Source organism: Hemicordylus capensis, chromosome 6 (assembly GCF_027244095.1).
Source record: "Hemicordylus capensis ecotype Gifberg chromosome 6, rHemCap1.1.pri, whole genome shotgun sequence".
NCBI classification, from domain to species: domain Eukaryota; kingdom Metazoa; phylum Chordata; class Lepidosauria; order Squamata; family Cordylidae; genus Hemicordylus; species Hemicordylus capensis.
Genome location: NC_069662.1, coordinates 141,811,461 through 141,832,189, shown reverse-complemented (window position 1 = coordinate 141,832,189; position 20,729 = coordinate 141,811,461). Strand labels below are relative to the sequence as shown.

At 42.7% G+C, this 20,729-nt stretch overlaps 1 protein-coding gene across 7 annotated transcripts in view; it reads left to right on the top strand.

Annotated features, from left to right (window-relative positions):
* The window catches only part of ARHGAP21 (Rho GTPase activating protein 21), a 178,803-nt gene that overhangs the window by 90,378 nt on the left and 67,696 nt on the right, over nucleotides 1–20,729 (top strand). For all 7 annotated transcript variants that reach the window (XR_008309651.1, XM_053260664.1, XM_053260665.1 and 4 more), the window contains 3 exons: nucleotides 12,612–12,704; nucleotides 15,955–16,033; nucleotides 18,597–18,651. Coding sequence is in view for 6 of the 7 variants with exons in the window: in XM_053260664.1 (XP_053116639.1) it covers nucleotides 12,612–12,704; nucleotides 15,955–16,033; nucleotides 18,597–18,651 (227 nt within the window). In the remaining variant the exon portion in view is untranslated. The remainder of the gene's footprint in view (nucleotides 1–12,611; nucleotides 12,705–15,954; nucleotides 16,034–18,596; nucleotides 18,652–20,729) is intronic.

Sequence of the window (20,729 nt, the reverse complement as noted above, 5' to 3'; positions counted from 1 at the left end):
TATAACGCTACTGAATATATGGACAGTGTTTAGCAGTGGTTCAATTTCTGACTGGGACTTTCCATACAACTTCAGATTGTCCATGTACAGCAGATGGTTGATTTTACTGGATGTTTTAGATGTTTGGTATCCGAGGCCTGTTTTGTTTAGTATTTGTGAAAGTGGGGTCATGGTGATTACAAACAACAGAGGGGATAGTGAGTCCCCTTGGAAAATGCCTCTTCTAATGCTAACCTGTCCAAGTGTCTCGCCATTGATTGTTAACTTTGTACTCCACATGCTCATTGCTTTTTTGATAAATATCTGAATGTTTTTGCTGACACCAGTTGTTTCTAAACATTTTAGTATCTATGTGTGAGGCAATGAGTCGAAGGCTTTCTTGTAGTCAATCCATGCAACACTTAGATTTGTTTTTCTTCTCTTCCAATTTTCTAAAATCATTTTGTCAATCAGCAGCTGGTCTTTTGTGCCTCTGGTGTTTGGGCAATTTCCTTTCTGTTCAACTGGAAGCTGTTTGTTAGTTAATAAGTGTTGCATCACTTCATCTGCTATTATTCCAGTTAATAATTTGAACATGGTTGGCAGGCAGGTTATCAGTCTATAATTACTTGCAACTGCACCTTTTTCTGGGTCTTTCATTATGAGATGAGTTTTCCCAGTTGTTAGCCATTGTTCAATATCACCTCCTTGCAAAATGTGATTGAACTGTTTTGATAGTTGTTTATGAAGGCTTGTTGTGTGTTTAAGCCAAAAGCCATGCAGTTGATCATCGCCTGGTGCAGTCCAATTTTTAATTTTCTTTGCTCTTTCACTTATTATTAGATCTTGCATTTGTTGGTTACATTTTTTGACTTCTTTCATCCAGCCTGCTTTTTTATTATAATCTATTGGATTGTCCCATAATTTCCCCCAGAATTGCTCTGGTTCTCTTAAAGGGCCCTCTCAGCACTGAGAAAAGCACAGTAATGTGTGGAGGTTAGCACTGTGGGAAATAGCTCCCACCCTGAAAGGTTTTTGCCAAAGTGGCCCCTAGCCCGCTGCTTGAGAAGTAGTAAAGATCACTGTCTTAGGACCTTTGCTGCACCAGCCCCCACAGTGGCTAATGTGGCGGGTTGTTTTCATATTGTTGTATTGATCTATCTGCATAGACTAGGTATGGCACCATCTTTTATGTTTTTAAGAAACAAGTTGGAAGTTGGCTTTCTGTCTTTTGAGCCTTACATTCTAGAAGGAAAATTCATTATATTATTGGATCGAAATAATGTGAAGGATGAATTTTTTTCTATTAAAACTATGTTCTGTACAAAGTCAGATGGATAGCTACATTTCACATTTGAACGATGAACTGAGCTGTTCTTTTTGCTCTAGTCTTGAAGATAAATTGCTCGCATATGATTTGTGAGATGGCACAGCTTAATAATCACTGCTGCTTTGATAACCTTAGATATATGTACATAGTTTTCCACTTAAGCAGGGGAAGAGATTCATTTTTGTACAGTAGCATATTAACTGTAGTAGAGAATCTAATCCCTGCAAGATATTTTTGGCACTTATCGTTTCGTGTTCTGATACTCCGGTTCCTTCCTATTTGTCTTCTGATTTTTGTGTAGCGGTATCCATGGCAACTGCCATCATTCCAATTTCCTCTTTTCCTCTTCATTGGTGAACACTGCTCATGCCATGTGAGCTGCTAAGCCTCATCTTTGCTGTTGCTGCAGTCAATTTGTATTTCTTTACAGACTGCTCTGTAGCTGCTCTGTTCCCCAGAAAATTAAATTGTTAAGTGTCTAATTATAGATTTTTCTGCTCTTAATGAAGCATCCAGACATTAAATATTCTGGATGCCCTAAAGTTTGTGTGGTATTTTTGGACAGGTGAGATTATTTATTTATTTATTTATTTATTTCTCAATCAAACTTGTATACCGCCCCAAACTTTCGTCTCTGGGTGGTTTACTATAACATAATGTGAGTTAAAATTCTTTGTTGTTGTTGTTCACCCCCTTTTCTGTACCCAATTGTATATAAAATGCTGCAAAATTCCCCATCTGTCTGTAGGCCCCCTCCCAACCATCCTGCCCCATATTTAAAATAAGCCAGAGAGGAGGAACTTCTGTCCTTTCACACTTTTCCTAGCACATGGGGATCTGACAAGATGAGTGGAGAGAGCTGTACCAAGGAAGCAGATTCCTCCAAACTGTTGGGAGAGTGAAAACACATTCCTAGACCTACTGGCCAGCATTCAGACTAGCAAGCAGCACATGCTATGGGGGAGGGGTGATTTTCATTGACCACACCCCTTCCCTCTGTAGCAGACTGTCTCCTGAAAATACGTCGCTGAGGGCTATGCAGCTCTCAGGAACATATTTCTGGGTGTTACAGTTGTTTACAGAGGGAAAGAGAGATTGATAAAAGTGTGTGCATGCAGCGTTGCCACACACACAGTTTGTTAGAGTCTGGATGTGGGCCACTGAATCAGCTGAAAAACTAAAATCACACAGAACAGGGTAGGCAACCTTGGCTCTCCAGCTGTTGCTAAACCACAACTTTCATCATCCTCAGTCACAATATGTTGTGGCTGGAGATGATGGGAGTTATGGGCCAGCTGGAGAACCAGGGTTGCCTACCCCTGGCATAGAAGCATATAAATAACACCCCCCCCGCCCGATAATTCTTCATTCTTGTTCTAAGAACAAGGTCCTATTCTGTTAAATAAGACCTATTTAGGTCTTATTTCGGAGTATATATTTTGTAAGACACATTATACCTGAAGACTATAGAATTGAAATCTGGGTAAAAGAACGCTTAACTTTTTCTGTAGTGGGTCGTGCAGAGATTAATGTTCTCTCAAGCATAAAGCTCAACCTGTTCTAGAAAATTACACTTAAGAAGTTTTCTCTCTTTTTAATAGAAGAACAAAAGCTGATGAGGATATGAACTATTGATATGCATTATCATTAAAATAATTAGGGCCAGATGAATGATCTATTACAAATGTTAAGTTAAACAAATTTAGGCTAAATTATTGTCTCAGTTCTTCTTCGTGGTCTCTGTGCATCATACTTGGGGTATGCATCTGTGCAGAGCCAGGAAATAGGAACATTCCAGAGCTTCACTTTTCATCTCTCTCTCTCTCTCTCTCTCTCTCTCTCTCTCTCTCTCTCTCTCTCTCATATTTTTATACCACCTGATATGTAAATCTTTAGGCGGTGTACAAAATTTAAAATATTTATTTAAGTCACAAATTAAAATACATGACAATAAAACAATATAATAAGATAATTATTAAAACAAGTTTTTAAAATTATTAAAATTAATTCTAATTAAAAGCCTGAGAAAACAGGAGAGGCTTGAGGTTCTTCCTGAAAACAGACAGAGAAGGAGAAGCTCTTATTTCAGCAGGAAGCTTATTGCAAAGCTCTGGGGCAGCCACAGAGAAAGCCTGGTCCTGAGGGGAAAAAAATGAGAAAATGATCCCCCTAGTGGCTAGATTACCTCCCAACCTCAGTCTTGCATCGGCTGCGGCTTGAGAAGGTCATCGGAATTTTCCTCTGTTTTGCCTTTTGAGAAAATGATAAGTTTGAACCCCATTCTTTGTTTCTCTCTTACATTTTTGTAGGGTTTTTGTTTTGTTTTGTTATAGTCTTCTATCTTTACATTAGTGTCTTTGTTTTTTCTTGGTCCCACCTTTTAAGTGGTGTGCAGATTGGTGGTGCGCCACTCAAAGATCCCTATATCTGAAGGGCATACCAAGTGTCTTCTGTGCTTGGGAGAGAGCCATTGAGCAGATTTATGCAAGATCTATCTTGCATTTACTAAGCAAGCTTGATGGAATAGAGTGTCCCAACTGGGAGCATTATTGTGGGAAAATGCTCTCCAAGCGAGTATCTCTGTGTCGAGTGCTAAGCCCTTGAGTGCCTCTGAAATGCACATACAGCTGCCAATTACTAACATGGCTGTGCTTAAAACAAACGTAGACATGATATCCAAGCTCTATGCCGGTGCCCGTAAATACTGATCAGATGGAGGCTCCAATCTACAAGCTGCGTGAGATGCCCGACTCAAGCCCAGGTCTGGTGCGATCGATTGTGAAGTAACTTCTGTTGGTACCGGGGTCAGCTGAGAACAACCTTATACCACCCCTGAAACAGCCACTGTTACCGTCGGCTCTGACCCTGTCAACTTTGCCCCCTTTACCACCAGTGGCTTCTCAGACTCGAGGGGAGCCTCAGGCTCCAACCAGCTGACAAAGCTGAGTGTAAGCGCGGCTTCAGTCTCGGAAGGGGTGGCTAAGCTGCACCTTAAACAGAAAGTGCACAATAAAACTGAGCTAAAGTAGGCTACCCAGTTGAAGCCTCAATCGGTAACAGGGACAGGGCAGACCACAACTCTGGCAAAGGTGATGGAAGAAGTGGCCAGTTTCTGCCACTGAGGCTGATGCTGCGCTAGGTGAACAACCACCTAAGAAGAAAAAGAAGCAGCATCTGTGGGAAGAGCAACCAGCCATCCCAACCCCGTTCTCTCCAGAACATCAGCCTCAACTGCCCTCTCCAAGGCGCTCATACAGATCCGACAGCCCTGAGCAACCCTATGTACTTTTCTCGGACCTTGATGCCCACTCAGATGATTCTGAAGTGAGCTGAATGAGCAAAAGGGGTCCCTCCGTTCCTGACTCACTGGGATTGCCTCTCTACCCCATAGGGTTTCCACAGCGATATTACTCTAAACATAAATAGCACTTAAGGTGCACATATTATGATAGGAATTGCAGGCATCAGGACTGGCATAGATACCAATTTCCTGACACTTGTAGTTCCCACTTATCTCAGGGTGCTTGGGACTATTTTTTATTTATTTTATCTATTTTTTATTTTTTTTATTGTTAGATTTATATACCGCCTTTCATTAAAACAATCACAAGGTGGTTTACAAAAGTTAAAACACATAATAAAATGAATTAAAAGTATTTAGATAAAAATATAAAAACAATCTGATATTAAAATATATAATATACAAATACAAAAAACTATACATGGATAAAAACACACAAAAGCAGTAATAAAACAGTCATCCAGTCATACGCTGGATAAAAAGCCAAGATTTAACCAGCTTTCTAAAAACTGTGACGGAGTCTGAGGAGCGAATGGCCACTGGGAGAGCATTCCAAAGCCTGGGGGCAGCAACAGAGAAGGCTCTGTCCCGAGTGCACAACAACCTAGCCTCCCTCATTGTCGGCACCCAGAGCAGAGTCCCCTCAGATGATCTTGTCAAGTGGGCAGAAACCCGCTTGACAAGATGAGGATTATTACAGACTTAAACCATGATACAGGGATCCTTGCTATGAATTCTGTGCACCAGAGCCTCGCTTCTATCTATCTATCTATCTATCTATCTATCTGTTATAAATAAATAAATTTATACATGTATAATAAATTTTTGTTTAGCTACCCACCCACCTCATACCTAAGGGGAAAGGTATGGCTCTCATCGACATTGTCACAGTTCTAGATCCTGTACTCATTCTAGATCTTCCTCTAGATCCTCTCAGGTACGCTCATCTCACAGGACCCCTGACTATATGGGGACAAAACCATGAAGGCCTGCATCACAAGAGAAACTGGTCCTACCTCCTAATTCACCGGTGCCTGCCCATCCAGATGGTCAGCTACCACCTCTACCACAATCTTCTGAACCATCCAATAATTCTCCAGAGGATGAAACCAAAAATTCCCTGGAGGTGGCTTTGGACTAAGCAGTGCCTATCATGCCTAAAGAAACCCCTAGCTCTGCAGGGGAGGAAGCAGCTGAAGACCTGTTGGGTGAAACCCCATCAGAGGACTTAAAAATTTGCACTGAGCAATTCCTGTGTATAGCATCGTCTTTGGGGCTAGAGATACAACAGCAATCAACCCCAATGGAGTATCCAATCTTTGGACTAATCCAGCCTGACTCCCAGAACATGGGGGTGTTACCAGTGGCTCCAACACTGTCTCACATTGTTAAGGCAGCATGGGAAAAGTCAGCCTCTATGCCTCTGACATCTAAGAAACTAAAGAACATGTACAAGGTGCAGAAAAAGACTCGTAATACTTTACCAAACACCTATACCTAACTCAGTGGTCACTGAATCCTCACAGTCCAAGTCTCGTCAATGACTTCTGGCAGCATCTGTGGATAAAGAAGAAATAGGCATAGATGCAATAGGAATAGGAATACACTCTATGGTGAGTCTCCTCCTGAGAGTGGCTAACCATCAAATTTGTCTGGCAAGATTACAACACTTTATTCTGGAAAGGTTAACCCCCTTCCTGGGTGGACTTCAACAAGAACAAAGAAATGCAGCACAGATCCTCCTACAGGAACATAGGAACATAGGAAACTGCCATATACTGAGTCAGACCATTGGTCTATCTAGCTCAGTATTGTCTTCACAGACTGGCAGTAGCTTCTCCAAGGTTGCAGGCAGGAATCTCTCTCAGCCCTATCTTGGAGATGCCAGGGAGGGAACTTGGAACCTAGGTGCTCTTCCCAGAGGGGTTTCATCCCCTGAGGGGAATATCTTGCAGTGCTCACACATCAAGTCTCCCATTCAGATGCAACCAGGGCAGACCCTGCTTAGCTATGGGGACAAGTCATGCTTGCTACCACAAGACCAGCTCTCCTCTCCATACAGGAGAGCTTTCGAGTAGCAAAGCAGCAGACAGGTTGATTTCCGGGGCAACCCTAAAAGACCACATTACTCCTCTCTTAAAAGCACTACTCTGGCTGCCCATATGTTTCCAGGCAAAATTATAAAGTGCTGGTGATTACCTATAAAGTCTTAAATGGCTTGGGCCCAGGGTATTTTAGAGAGTGCCTTCTGCTTCAGGATCTCCACTGCTTATTAAGACCTTCGGGAGAGGTCTGCCTGCAGTTGCCCCAGCTCATCTGGTGGCGACTTAGGACAAGATTATTTTTTTTAGGACAAGATTTTTTTTTTAATTGAACCAACAAACTACCAAAGCATATAGTACGTTGCCAAAGCACAATTATATACAAAGTGGTTGTTTGTAGGGTGAGGCCTTTTCTACAGCTGCCCTGAGGCTCTGGAATGAACTCCCTGTTGTTGTAAGAGCTTCCCCATCTCAAGCAGGTTTTTAAAAAAATCATTCAATACTCATTAGTTCCATCAAGCCTTTGATCAGCTGTAAGTTGGTTCTTTATGGTTACTGTTACTGCTGTTTAACTGGTTGTTTTAAACTGTTTTAATGTGTTTTTAATATTTAACTGGTTTAATGTTGGTTTTAATTCTGGTTTTATTGTTTATTGGTAAACCGCGAGACATTTGTATGAGGTGGTATATAAATGCCACCTCATAGACAGATAGTCAATTTTAAGGCCTGCAGCAAAGGGGATTACTTAGATATTTCTAAAACTAAATAAAACACGTGGCAAAACGTCATGGAGGGAGAACACTGGAACATAGGAAGCTGCTTTATACGAAGTCAGACCATTGCTTCATGTAGCACAGTATTGTCTGCTTTGGCAGTGGGTGGGTCTCCAAGGTTTCAGGCAAGAGTCCTTCCTAGCTCCACCTGGAAATGTCGGGGATTGCCTGGGACCTTCTGTGTGCAAAGTAAGTGCTCTACTACTGAGCATTCCCTATATGGATGTGGCAAACATGAAGAAAATGTTACCTCTCCTTAGCCCAATACCTTTCTGATTGAGCAAGGAAGAACATGTTCTGCATTCCAGGAAGGAATATCTCCAATACAGAGCAGTCTAAAAAACCTCCCCATCACTGGAACAGACTTTGGAATGGGGGAACGGTTTGTTGTAGTAGTTTGTTGTTTGGGACTGTGTCAGCCTCTCGTATCCCAAGTCCCTTCTATCTAGTGAGGGCAAGGTCCTACCAGTCTCTCATTGCAAACATAATTAATCATCCTATATAATAAAGCCCTTGCGTGTGCGCCCGTGTCTCTGGTGTCTGCGTCCGTGTTTCCCTTGGCTGATCTGGGCATGCGGAGTGCATGCCCAGAACACGCCAAGGGAGACATGACCACAGGCACCAGGCGGCCATGTTGGCGGGTTGGTCGCCCGGCTGCGGGGAGACCGGAGGCGGCGCCCGCGGGACTGGCCGGGCTGTGGGGAGGGCAGAGGCGGCGGCGGCGGGACCGGCCCTACCGCGGGGAAAGCCGAGGCGGTGGCGGCGGGTCCGGCCTGAACGCAGGAAAGGGAAAGGTGACGGTGGCGGGATCGGACCGGCCGCGGGGAGGGGAACTGCGGCAGTGGTGGGACCGGCCCGGCTGCAGGAAAGGGAGAGGCGGCGGCGGCGGGTCCGGCCCAGCCGCAGGAAAGGAAGAGATGGCGGCGACGGAACCGGACCCAACCCAGAAGGGAGAGAAACGGCGGCGCCAGGACTGGCCTACTAGCACCCGTTATTTTAACGGGCTTAAAAATACTAGTATAATAATAATAAATTAAAAAACCAATACACATTAGACCCAAATTGCACCTTCTGGACTTTTCCTCCAAGGTAGGACTGGAACCAGCACAAAACAGCACTGTCTCAAGCAGATTCCTGAGATTCATCCACAGATATTGTGGTTGTCATGCTTTATCTCGCAGTTGCCTGGGATGTGTATGTGTTATTACATACCATCCAGATGGTATGGGAAGACCCAGCTAAAAGAAGCTTGCTTGCTTGCTTGCTTGCTTCATTCATTCATTCAATTTATTATTCAATCAATCAATTATATTTTTATATTGCCAGATATGTAAATATTTTCCCCCCAAAAGCTTTGGGAAGACCCAAAACTAAAGCCATTATGTGGTGGATGAGTTGGTGCTTTTTATATTTACCAGGAAGTGTGATTTAAATAATTGTTTAATAGTGACTTTAGCTACCCACCATTCCTTTGGGATCTTATTGTATCTCTTAACACTTGTGTTGTGCAGTTGCTCTTCAAAAGATCATACTCATTCAGATGGACTTATCTATTTTACTGTAGGCTGTTAAAAATGGTATTGATTTACATACACTTCATTTAAAAGTATAGAACATTGAAACTTTTGTCATGATGTTTGTGACAGATGTTGGTCTCCTTTAACAATAAGTGATGCCCGTATAAAATATTATCTATTGCTTTTTTTTTTTTTGCAGAATCCTTATACAAATGCTTCTGCATGGTTGTGCCTTTATGATCAATATTCTGTCTTCCAAAGTTCTGTCTCTATATCCTGCTGTGATAAATCAGAGTCTGTTGGATATGCACTTTATGCGTTAATAAATAATAGTCCCCATACCCTACTAAAACTAAGCTTAAATACATATACATTAAATAATTGCATAGTCGTTCTGTTTACCCTGCCTCAACTTCCTTTCCTTACCTCTATTGTGCCTGTTTTTAGCTTGTGAACCCCTAGGGGCTGGAATGTGTTATCTCATCTGATGTGCAGTGAGTGTATGTAGATGGAACTATATAAATAATAAATACTTGCCTTGATCTCATTCTGATGACAGGGTTATTTTACTTTTGTTGCATGTATCTTCCCTTTAGGGAAGCCTTCCATCACTGGGCTTTAACTAGTCTTTGACCATGTACTCTCTGAACCCATTTTTCCTTCTTCTCTAGTTATTGCATAATTTTTTACAGAAAATGTTGTTGCAGAGAACCAGATGAAATGCTTAGATATATGACTAGGAAGTTGCCTTGTAGAACATTTAGGTCAATATTGCCTACACTGACTGGCAGTGGCTTTCCAAGGTTTCAGGCAAAAGTCTTTCCCAGTCCTGGCTGGAGATGCTGCCAGGGACTGAACCTGGGACCTTCGGTATGCAAAGCAGATGCTCTTCCAGTGAGCTATCTCCCCATTCTTGGAGTAATTAATTCTATTAGGAAGATATGTAAAATCACCTGGTGGTTGTAATTTACTCTGAATGTAAGATACAGTTTTCCTTGGTACCATATTTGTATTTTAAAGAATACATCAGGATTTAGAAGTCTGACTACAATTGTTCCTGTAGATTTTCCCCCGCCCCAACCCCCGCAAGTATGTTTTTCACAATATCAAGCCACTGAAATCTCCTGGATTGTTTTCAGTAGTCTCCTGGGGACTGATGCCAATTCCTGGAGAACCTGGGCCAGTTCTGGAGGGTTGGTGATCCTTGAGTGCTGGATACAGACCATTTCTAGTCTAGGACATCTGGATCAAGGTTGTGCTTTGTTTCAGCCATTGTGACCAGGCTGGTTCCTAGCTTAACAACCAGGGTAAAACCTGTTATCAAAGGCATTTTGAATAAGTGCTGATTAAATGTGAACTGCTATTTTATTGCGGCATTCATTTCCCAGTGGTCATGCTTTATCATCTTAGTCTCGATGTATAATGGTTAGATTTTACTGGATTGTATTTTTGTTGGCCAGAACTTCACAAACTGTTTGTAGTTTCACTTAAGCGCAAGGGTGGTCCCCACCCCTCTTTTCGTATTACTGTGATCATTTCATGTTCCCACCACTCATCTAGTAAACGCCATAGTCTAGCGTATGCTCTTCCCGGCATCGCTGGACAGTGCCAAAACACAGTTCTTTTATCCAAGTTTTAATTTTACTTCCCCCCACTGAGAAGTATAGAAATCCACTGGTTAAGGAAATGTGAACATTTGCTGTTGGGACTTGAATTGCGTGTTTGCTTTATAAATCATCGGTTGTGAAAGTGGACCTTTGTGTTTTCCGATGAAGTTGACTGAAAGAGGAAAGTTTCTGTTTTTGTTAGTAAGCTTTTCTAAAGCAATAGGAATGTTAAGCCAGTGCAATCAGTGGACTGAACATTATTACACAGCTCTTGATGAAAAGAGGTGGTGTTTTAGACATTTGTAGATGCGATATACTTTCCATTACGCAGCATTTGGAAATAAGTGTGACTGAATGACAGACTATTAAACTTCTCCAGATCTTGCTTATGAATTAGTTCCTTTTGCATTTTCATTTCTAGATTTCTGTTTCCTAAGTACATATGCTGTAAAATAATAGATCCATTAGTTTCAGATTCAGGAACCAAATGCTCATGTCCATTACAATCTCCCCGCCCCGCCCCGCCCCTTACCCTAAGCAGTTGTTATACACTCAGAGTACTTCACCTTTGAGGATATTTCCATAGTTGTTGACAGCCATAGCTAGTTAGAGCCAATCATGGTGTGGAAACCACAGGAATGGTGTGGGTTCGTCCCCAGAAAGGAGGAAGAGAGAGAAGGTGGGAGGATGTGAGCCTGAGATTCTGCTCTCTTTGCACATACAATGCATTATATTTGCAACGAGGCCTTTGAAGGACCCTCAGGTAATGGTGTGACAGACCAGGGGTTACTCTATGCTTTCCTGGCACCTTCCCTCTCTAGACTATTGCTCTGATCCCAATTTAGGAGCACATTGCTCTCTCGAGGTTGGCTGCCACCAGCTGAAGACTGATCTGAAGCCACTGACATGGCTTCAACAACCTAAAACTATCTGACTTGGAACTTACAGGCATTGTACAGCTGGAGTCCACAGAAACCAGCACTAGACAACAATATATTAATCTAAAAACAACTCACTGTAGCACATGACCTTATGAGACATGGGGAATAGTTTTGCAGATAACCCTCCAGAACCTTTTAAACCAGGCTGAAGCCACTTCTATGTATATGGCATTTATTAAGAAATAGGGGTTGCACACAGTTGGGGGAAATAGGGGAAACTGGGAGGAAAGAAAGGCACAGAGGAATTTAAAAGAAAATACAAAAATATTAACTAACATAACAGTAACTAACATAAAATACAAAAACATTAACTAACTAGCACTGAGTTTTACCTTAGTCTAGCAGTAGGCAGGTCCTTGGCTGAGAGAGCATTACTCTCTACAGCATCTCCCTTTCTGGACACTAGTAGCAGCTGGTGATGTGGTGCCTGGTTATTGGCAACTCATGACAGTACTGGTGACCAAATGATGGGTGACACCCTCCCCTTAAAAAAAATCCAGTGGAAAGAGCCAGTGTATTTCTGGCCTTAGGTGGTATTTCTGGTCTATGCTGGTCTTAGGCCAATCCAGGTTGAGTTTTTTTCTCCAACTGGAGGTTCCTCCTCTTTGCATATCTAAAGGCAGGTCTGGTTTGAGCTGATCACCTATTGTAAAAAAGGTTTAGGAGGGCAGTTTGATGGCTCTGTCCCTTCGAAATCAAAATCCTGACAAATCAAGGACTGTCCTTATTCATTAACAAAAGGGAGGAATGTCCCACATTCAGAGCACTCAGGTGGAGTGTAAGACATTTTTGAGCTAAGGTGGAGATCTGCATTTCATCACAAATGGAAGGAAAGATAATTCAGATTCTGAAAAAACAACAACCCACCCATCTTTTTCTCTTGTGCTAGAGCAGCACCAGTGTGTTTTTACAAAGACCATCCAAAACCTTTTAATCTGTCCATAAAGCATTCACATTCTTTAGCTTTAAATAGAACATATGTTAACATTCTGCTTGCTAAATGAATTAAAAGTTATTTTGAATCCCAGTATTTAATATGAATGTGGCATAATTAATCTCTCACATCTTAAGTTTCTGCAGAGTAATCAATATCAAAATGTCCGTGGTTTTTTTCCTTTCAGGGAAGCCACGGAACAGATTGGAGCCGATGGATACAATCTTTGTTAAACAGGTTAAAGAAGGAGGGCCTGCTTTTGAAGCCGGATTATGCACAGGTACTTTTCACTTATCTACTCGTATATTGTACAGGAGCCCCTCTTTATTTGCGGGGGTTCCATTCCCACCTATTTCAGCGGATAATGAAACTGTGAATAAAGAAATCTTAACCCTATGGGGATTGGGGAAATAGGTTCCTAAGCACACTGAAGTGTGCTGAAAATCACAAGAAAAAGCAGAGGAGAGCAGAAATAAGCACAGTACCCTGCTCTCCAGCAAAGCGCCCCCAAACTTCCAAATCCTCTGATTGTGGTGTGTGTGTGCACGTGCGTGCAGAAAAGAGCCACAAAATGGCCACTCAAGAAACACAGATAGGCGAAAGTAACTTTGTTTTCACCACTCCAGGGGCGTAGCAAGGTTGGAGTGGGCCCAGAGACAAGATTTTAAAATGGGCCCCCCCCCCACAAAGTCCAGGGCCTCCGCACACCCCAGGCCCCCAAGGATTTAAGTCTGATATTCCAAAATAAGTATGCTGCCTGCAAATACATTTCACTGAATACACACACACACACACGTCACAATATATAGTGATATACATTGAGTACTATACATTTGTATTACTTTTAATGCCTAGAACACACTAGAAAGATGAATGATTAAAATGGGCCCCTCGCTGCAGATTAGCAAAGGAGACTTTCAACCATGCAGGGTGAGCCTATGTTTGTTTTCCCAGAATTCTGAACAAATTCAGTCAAGTTTGATTGCAGAAGGTTTTCCACAGGAGGCTTTTAAAGCCCTTTAAGACACATCTCCTCTGGAATGGAGGTGCTGCATTCACATGTTGGCCAGATTTACCCTGAAGTCCCTGCAAGTTATTGGGGAGCAGTTCACACACAAGAAAAATAAAATAAAAGCACCACACATGCTTCACAGTTCTCACTCAGACCTTCTGGGTTGCAAAACAACTTGAACATAAGTGCATTTATAAATGAATGAATGAATAAATAAAATTAATAAAATACTGTTCCAGAAGTTTTTGCAATTTTCTGCCATGAAACAAGCCACTTATAGGACTTTTTAGATAGTTTTTTTTAAGTCAGCAAATTTTCCAAGCTGTTTCAAAATAAATATTCAGAGACTTCTCGGTCCCCCCCCCATATCCAAGCCCTATGGCAAGCAGATCCCTATATATGGGGGGTGGGGGTCGGGAAAGGTAACCACAAAAAGGAGTTCACACTCTACCTGGCAAATGCTGGTCTGGGTTAAGCAGGGCAGCAAGGGGTCTTCTGCTGCAGAGAACACTCTGGCTGCCTCCTCCTTCCTGGCTGGCTTGGGCCCTACTCGAGTTCAGGCTTCACTGCGGCCTACACGGAGGCCTCCGTGGAAGCCCCGCCCACCCGCCGATCAGCTGAGAGGCGGGAGAAAAGGAGCTCTTGGCAGCTTGCCTGCTGCTTCGATTGCGGGCCAGCAGAACAAGCAGGAGAGACGGCGAAGAGGGCAAGTGGCTGAGAGGCTATGGGGCTGGGCAGGGGGCAATGGGGAGTCACATGAGGTGCCTCTGGGGTGCCCCTCCAGGCAGTGGGGCCCCCAGACAACTGTCTCCCCTTGCCCTATCATTGTTACGCGCCTGCACCACTCTAATAAAGAACCTGGGTCCCTATGACCCAACTGCAGATATGCAAAACTGCGAGTGCCGGGACCGTGGTCTACGAGGGTCGCATATATTGTGCTTGTGGTGGTGAAGTGTCTGATTTGCTGAGCAGGTGTGATGATGTGGATGCATGCCCTTCAACATTTCACCTTCAGCCTCAGAGGCAAAATGCCTCTGAATACCAGTTGCAAGAGGAGCAACTGCAGGAGAGAGGGCACGCCTTCATCTCTTGCCTGTGGGCTTCCCAGAGGCATCTGGTGGGCCACTGTGCGAAACAGGATTCTGGACTAGAAGTGGCTTGGGCCTGATCCAGCAGGGCTGTTCTGACATTCACTGGCAAAAATAGAGACGTGCCAATGAATGTATAGGGGGAATGACCAAGCAACCTGAGAGGCATATCGATGGGCATCCGCAGGACATTTTCCAGGCAGAAGGGCAAAGGCTGCAATTCTGTACCCACTTACCTGGGAGTAAGCCCCATTGAATTCCATGGGGCTGGCTCAGTCCGGGGGATGGGACAGGACAGGGGACTGCTTCCCCTTTGCTACTCCTTCTACAACACTCATGGGCATATTGTACAATTCTGACAAGTATGCCACAAATGGAAAGTAGGTAATAAAGCTGTGTGCAGAGCACACTGTTCCAGATTACCAAAGCAGATGAGCCAAGAATGTTCAAACTGCTCAGGAGAAAAAGGATTTGCTTCTGTGACAGAAAGGAATGTTAGTTTGTCTGCAATTTCTACCCATCCAGCACTTCTTGAAATGTTTCATGGTAAAGTTTGGGGTTGTATGATTTTTTTATGGTTGCTGTTATAAACCACTGTTATCAGTTTTTAAACTTAATGACCTGTATATGTTAGAAATAGAAAAGCGTTTCCTCCTCCTCCCCTTATAATGTGTTGTCCTTGCATGCATTGAAGTCTGGGAGCACTAAATGTTTTCCCAAGCTTGCAGATCTCATCCATAGTGATGTCTCTTTAAGTTTCACTTTGGACATTGCAATAAAAATCAAGAAAGAAATGAGAATGGCCAGTGATGTGAGTTTTCTAGAAAACTTTCCGATGCTCTAAAGAGATTGTGATATGATTTGGCATGTTTATTTAACTTTTATATTTAGAAAACAAAACTAGAAAAGTATGTCATGTCAATGTTATGTGTTGTAGAAATATCTCAAAGGTTTTCCTAAAAGCTGCAAGTTCTTGAACTGAAATATTTGATTGGGGGTGTGTGATCAATAAAAGTCAATATTTTTAATAGTCAAACAAAATCAAAGCTTTATGTGGATTCTACAAACATTTCCAGCCTCACCAGCTTAACAAAAGAAATGAGACACTGCTCTGTGTGTTTGCCTGAAGTGAGACCAAAATTAATCTGAGTTCTGGATTTTCTTTCATTTGCAACTCCAGCACAATTTTTAGTTTTGGCTATGTAAATCAAATCAAAACCAATCAGGTGAATTCATAACTTGATTTTTGGTTTGGATTATTACGTGTATTTTGGTTTTATTCCATCTCTTGTTTACAAATCAGTAGGGCTGCATACATACATATGTGTATAACACTTTCACTTCCTAGGGATATTCAGCTGGAAAAAGTTTATTACAACTTTGAAACTGCCCTGCGTTCTTGATTCTACTGTGCATTTTTCTTACTGTAGGTGACAGAATTATAAAAGTGAATGGTGAAAGTGTTATAGGGAAGACGTATTCACAAGTAATTGCTTTAATTCAAAACAGGTAAGAAATCTATAAATCATACAACTTGAAATTCCACATAAATTGCAAATTGAGAAGGCTCATTGACTCATGATTTACAATATAGTACAGTGATTATCTGTACATGATGATCACCACAGATGAACAGAGTTGGAAATGACAAAAAATAGCATTTCACTCAACTTCAATCCCAGTCCAGGGCTGGTCATCTATCCTGCTTCCAGTTCTTAAACGAACTCCCGCAATCCAGGCTATTCTTCTTTTGTTGACAACACTTATTGCAATGAATTGAACTGAAAAGGACTCTTGAGTAAATCTCAGTGTAGTGCAGATTAGCATTTATAGTCCACAGGGTTTTTCTCCAAATGTACCAATTAACTGACCATCTAGCCATTAAAATTTTCAAGACAGAGACTGCAAGTCCTAGCTGACGTCCTGACTAATGTGTGCACATGCAAGCAAAGGGGGCATGTGGGTAGAAGCGCCATTCTTGCTTCAGCAGCGTATATGCATGGGAGGAGATGTGATTTTTGCTGATCTCCCTTTCCCCAGAAAGTTCTCTGTGCCACCCATAACTGAGTCCCTGAGGCCTTGCAAACCTCAAGGACATACTTTTGGGAGACACAGGCAGCTGCAGAGAGAGGGGAAGATTGTTGAAAATCTCCTGTCCCTCATTGTGCGACAGAAAAATCTGGCACATTGGTGTAGCATTAGTCTGGATCTCAGCCACTGAAAATGTATGGCTCTGTTCTGCTATGGTTTGTGTTACAGTGAGTTTTCCCCACCTTCCGTCTCTTTTGATACTGAGCCAACTTTGACTGAGCAACAGATGTGAAATTAAAATGAGGTTATATGCTTGATCAATACTCTACATAGTAATCTTTAAGAAGTCATAGGACTGTACCTCATATTATGTTCAATCTGTCGCTTCCATTCTATGAGTAACATTTCAAGGAATATATTATATGATGATATTGCCTACATTTTTATTGGTGTTAAGAAAATTGTTTATAAAATTTCTATAAAGACTTGGCATATGTTAGATTTTTATTCTGTGAACTGTTGAAAGTTGATAGCCTTAAAATGCTAGTGCTGTGAAATTCAGTTGTAAAACTTTAGACTAAGCACTGGAGGAATACACTTATTTAGGAAAATTTTGTTTCAATAGCTGACTGTTGTATAATGTTGGCGGGCGGGGGGAGCATTAGACTGTATTTTGATTAAGAGAAAGTTGCATTGGTACAACTTGTAAGTGATGCACATATGCTGGCTGACCATCCTGACTAGCAAAGCCCTGGTGCTGCTGAAAAGTTCAACTAACTCAGCTCTACTGCTGGCTCAGCAGCAGGGGCATATTTTGACAAGATAGTGTCCGCACATGCTCAGACGCCATTTCCTGCTGGGAATTGGGAACCTCCTGTTTCTAAGCAAATGCAGCCGGGCAAACAGAGAGTCCAGCTGCTTGATACAAACAGCGCTGCTCTGGGGCGACGGGGGGCAGGGGTAGCGAAGGTATAACAGAGGGGCAGGTAAGACCTGCCTTCCTCCCTTTTAAAGTGCCCACTCGTCCCTAGCCAAAACAATCTGTATGGGGCAGCTCATAGTGTTTCGGCGCCTGGAAATAGAGGTGCTGAAACGCTTCGAGAACATCCTTAATGAGAATGTCGTAGCAATTAATGTTCTAGTCTCGTAATGCACTCTGTACAGAACGTACATGTGGGCTCACCTGCAGGGCGACGCTCCATGGAGTGCAGAGTCTGCACAGCTTTTGCCTGCTTCCCAGGCAGCCCCGCCGAGCTTCCTGAAAAGCGTTTGTTGAGGGATTCCGGGCAATGCCGTGAGCTGCGGTATGGACAGCTGTAGGGGGATAGGAGAGAGCCAAGTGGAAACACCACCTTCACTAGTGGAGCTTCTCCTGGTTTCTGGCTCTCCCCCCTCCCCCCTGCAACTATGGCGTTGCTGAGGGTCCCTTGACAATTGGCAAGGGTTTCGGGGAGCAGGCAGTGGTTCTGTTCTACTGGCACTGCTCTGTTTTGGATTACAGTTTTCCTCTTTGAATAGTACAACTTAGGGGGGAAATATCTGAAACACATATCCTTTAGCCACTCACCATATATGCAATAATCTACAGAGATATCAATCTCCATATAGGACCAAAATGTGCAGAATGAAAAGTGCACAAGTATCTCTCCTCCCTCCCCTTTGTTAGTAGATGGATGGAATAAACTTGGGGCATATCAGCAGCTTGATCTGCATACCTGTGATAGTAAAAACAATTATGCCATGCATTGCAAGTTAAAATATGCATGCTACTTTTTTCTGCACATAAATCAATCTCAATGTAGTTGTTGGTTTGTTTTTTAAAGATGAAGCAGCCTGAATTGATGGCTTTTGCTATGGAAGAATAATAATGGGGATCCATTTGTAGTAAAGAGAGACGTAAGAACAATAAAATTTGTTTCGAATGTTGGGTGTTGGAAAAAGGAGCCAATGATTAGATAGTCAATCAAATCTTTTACATATTCTCCAGAAAGTAAATCTCCAGTCAAATTAGCATAGTAATATGTTTCTTTCCTCTTTACAGTGATACCACGTTGGAACTTAGTGTTATGCCAAAAGATGAAGACATCCTTCAGTTGGTGAGTTAAACTTCTGAAATAGAAACTGAAGCAGCTTGATAACTGCCCAAACAGCTTCTGAGTCTTTAGCCAGCATTGTGAATAGACTGACTCTTTGAATGTTGTACATCACAGTACATGTACGTCGCCCATACATGTACTGTCTATTTCCTGGCTTACTTGTTCGTTGTTACTTTAGTTGAGGTTTGCACAACATAAGGCCCAGGGGCCAGATGCAGCCCGCAGGAACATTTTTGCTGCACAGCAGGAAGGAAAGTCCTGCAGCTATAGCAGCAGCCATGAAGAGCTCTCTGCTTGCCCTGTGACAAGTAGCAGCAGCTCAGTACATTTGTCCACTTGAGACCAGATGTTCTTCACCCACCTGGCTAATCCTGCTCCTGGGTCAGAGCCCACTAACATCATCCCTCACCCTCTTTCCCCTCGCCTTTCCCTGATTCCAACCCTCTGCCCTATGCTTTCATTAATTTTTAAATCATGTTTAGTCTAATAATTAATATGCTGAAAATTGACCTTAGCTCTCCCTATCAAGTCATGGATGGTTCCAGCTCACCAGGATGTTTGATCTGTGCGTCCCTGCTTTAGTTGTATAGATGCAGAAAGTTTAAAAAGCCAGTATGAAATCAAGGGATGGGGTTGAGGAGCCTTCCTGCCCTTTATATCTTTGACACACACTCTCAAAGCATGGCGAAACATAATTGAATATAATCTAAAACATACTTTGAGATCTGCTGAAGAGGATACAGTCCCTATTAGGGATGTAAAATATAAACAGTGAACCAAAATGTACCATTTACTGCAATATGTTTTACTGATGTTATGATTTATGAGAGTAGGGGGAGTTAGCCAGTAACACCATCTTCCTTCCTTATTGCTGAGGATGAGCTGAGGTAGGATCCAGCCTGTGGAAGGCAGGCTGGGAGATTGGGGTTAGATTGGGCAGGGCTGGCCTAGACATCAACCAGGTTGAGGGTAGTGGAGGCACTTACTTTTGACCGGGCTCATGTCTGGACCAGCCTAGCCTAGCCTAACTGACCCATTTGTGGTCAGTAGCACTGAGCAGAGAATAAGGCCAGTCTCCTGTTCTGAGGAGGAGGCATTGTGGGCTGGCCACCTGGGGTCTGTGTGAGGAAATAGGGTTGGAGCCTCCTTCACATTTTGTTTTTTTCAAAAGCTGAGTTGTGAATGATTAAATGGTTAAATTAGTTTAACCAGTTTAAATTAAAATGGTTTTAACAGTTTAAATGGATACTATTTAATATATACATCCCTAATAAGAAGGGGACCCCTAGAACCAGGCGTCATCCCATGAAATCGATTGCCAGGAAATCTTGGACCAACAAACGGAATTATTTTTCACACAACGCATAATCCACTTGTGGAATTCTCTGCCACAAGATGTGGTGACAGCCAACAACTTGGATGGCTTTAAGAGGGCTTTGGATAACTTCATGGAGGAGAGGTCTATCATCGGCTACTAGCTGGAGGGTTAAAGGCCACCTCCAGCCTCAAAGGCAGGATGTCTCTGAGTACCAGTTGCAGGGGAGTAACAGCAGGAGAGAGGGCATGCCCTCAACTCCTGCCTGCGGATTCCAGCAGCATCTGGTGGGCCACTGTGTGAAACAGGATGCTGGACTAGATGGGCCTTGGGCCTGATCCAGCAGGGCTTCTGTTATGTTCTTAAGGGTATATATGTATGATGATGATCTTTAGAAACAATAGATGTGCAAAGTCCAGTAAGGAATAAGCTGCTTTCCAGCAATACGTTTCCAAACAAAGCCTGAGGAATCCTTTCAAGTTTGTCTTCACTGTGCCAAAAGTTTCAGATAGAACTTATTTTGTGGCAGGTAATCAATACCTGAATCTAGTCCCATGTGTTGGAAGCTGGAAATAAGTTCCATGGTTTTCACTGGAACTTTCTTACAAGTGAAGGCCAATTCAAATATTATCTTACTATCCTAATATATCTTATTTAACTTTAAAGACTTAATAAAAACACTACTGCTTTGATAAAATGATCATTCTAGTGCAGAGGTGGCTCTTTGGTAAAGGGAGGAGTGGCTGTCCCCCCAGCTACCAGA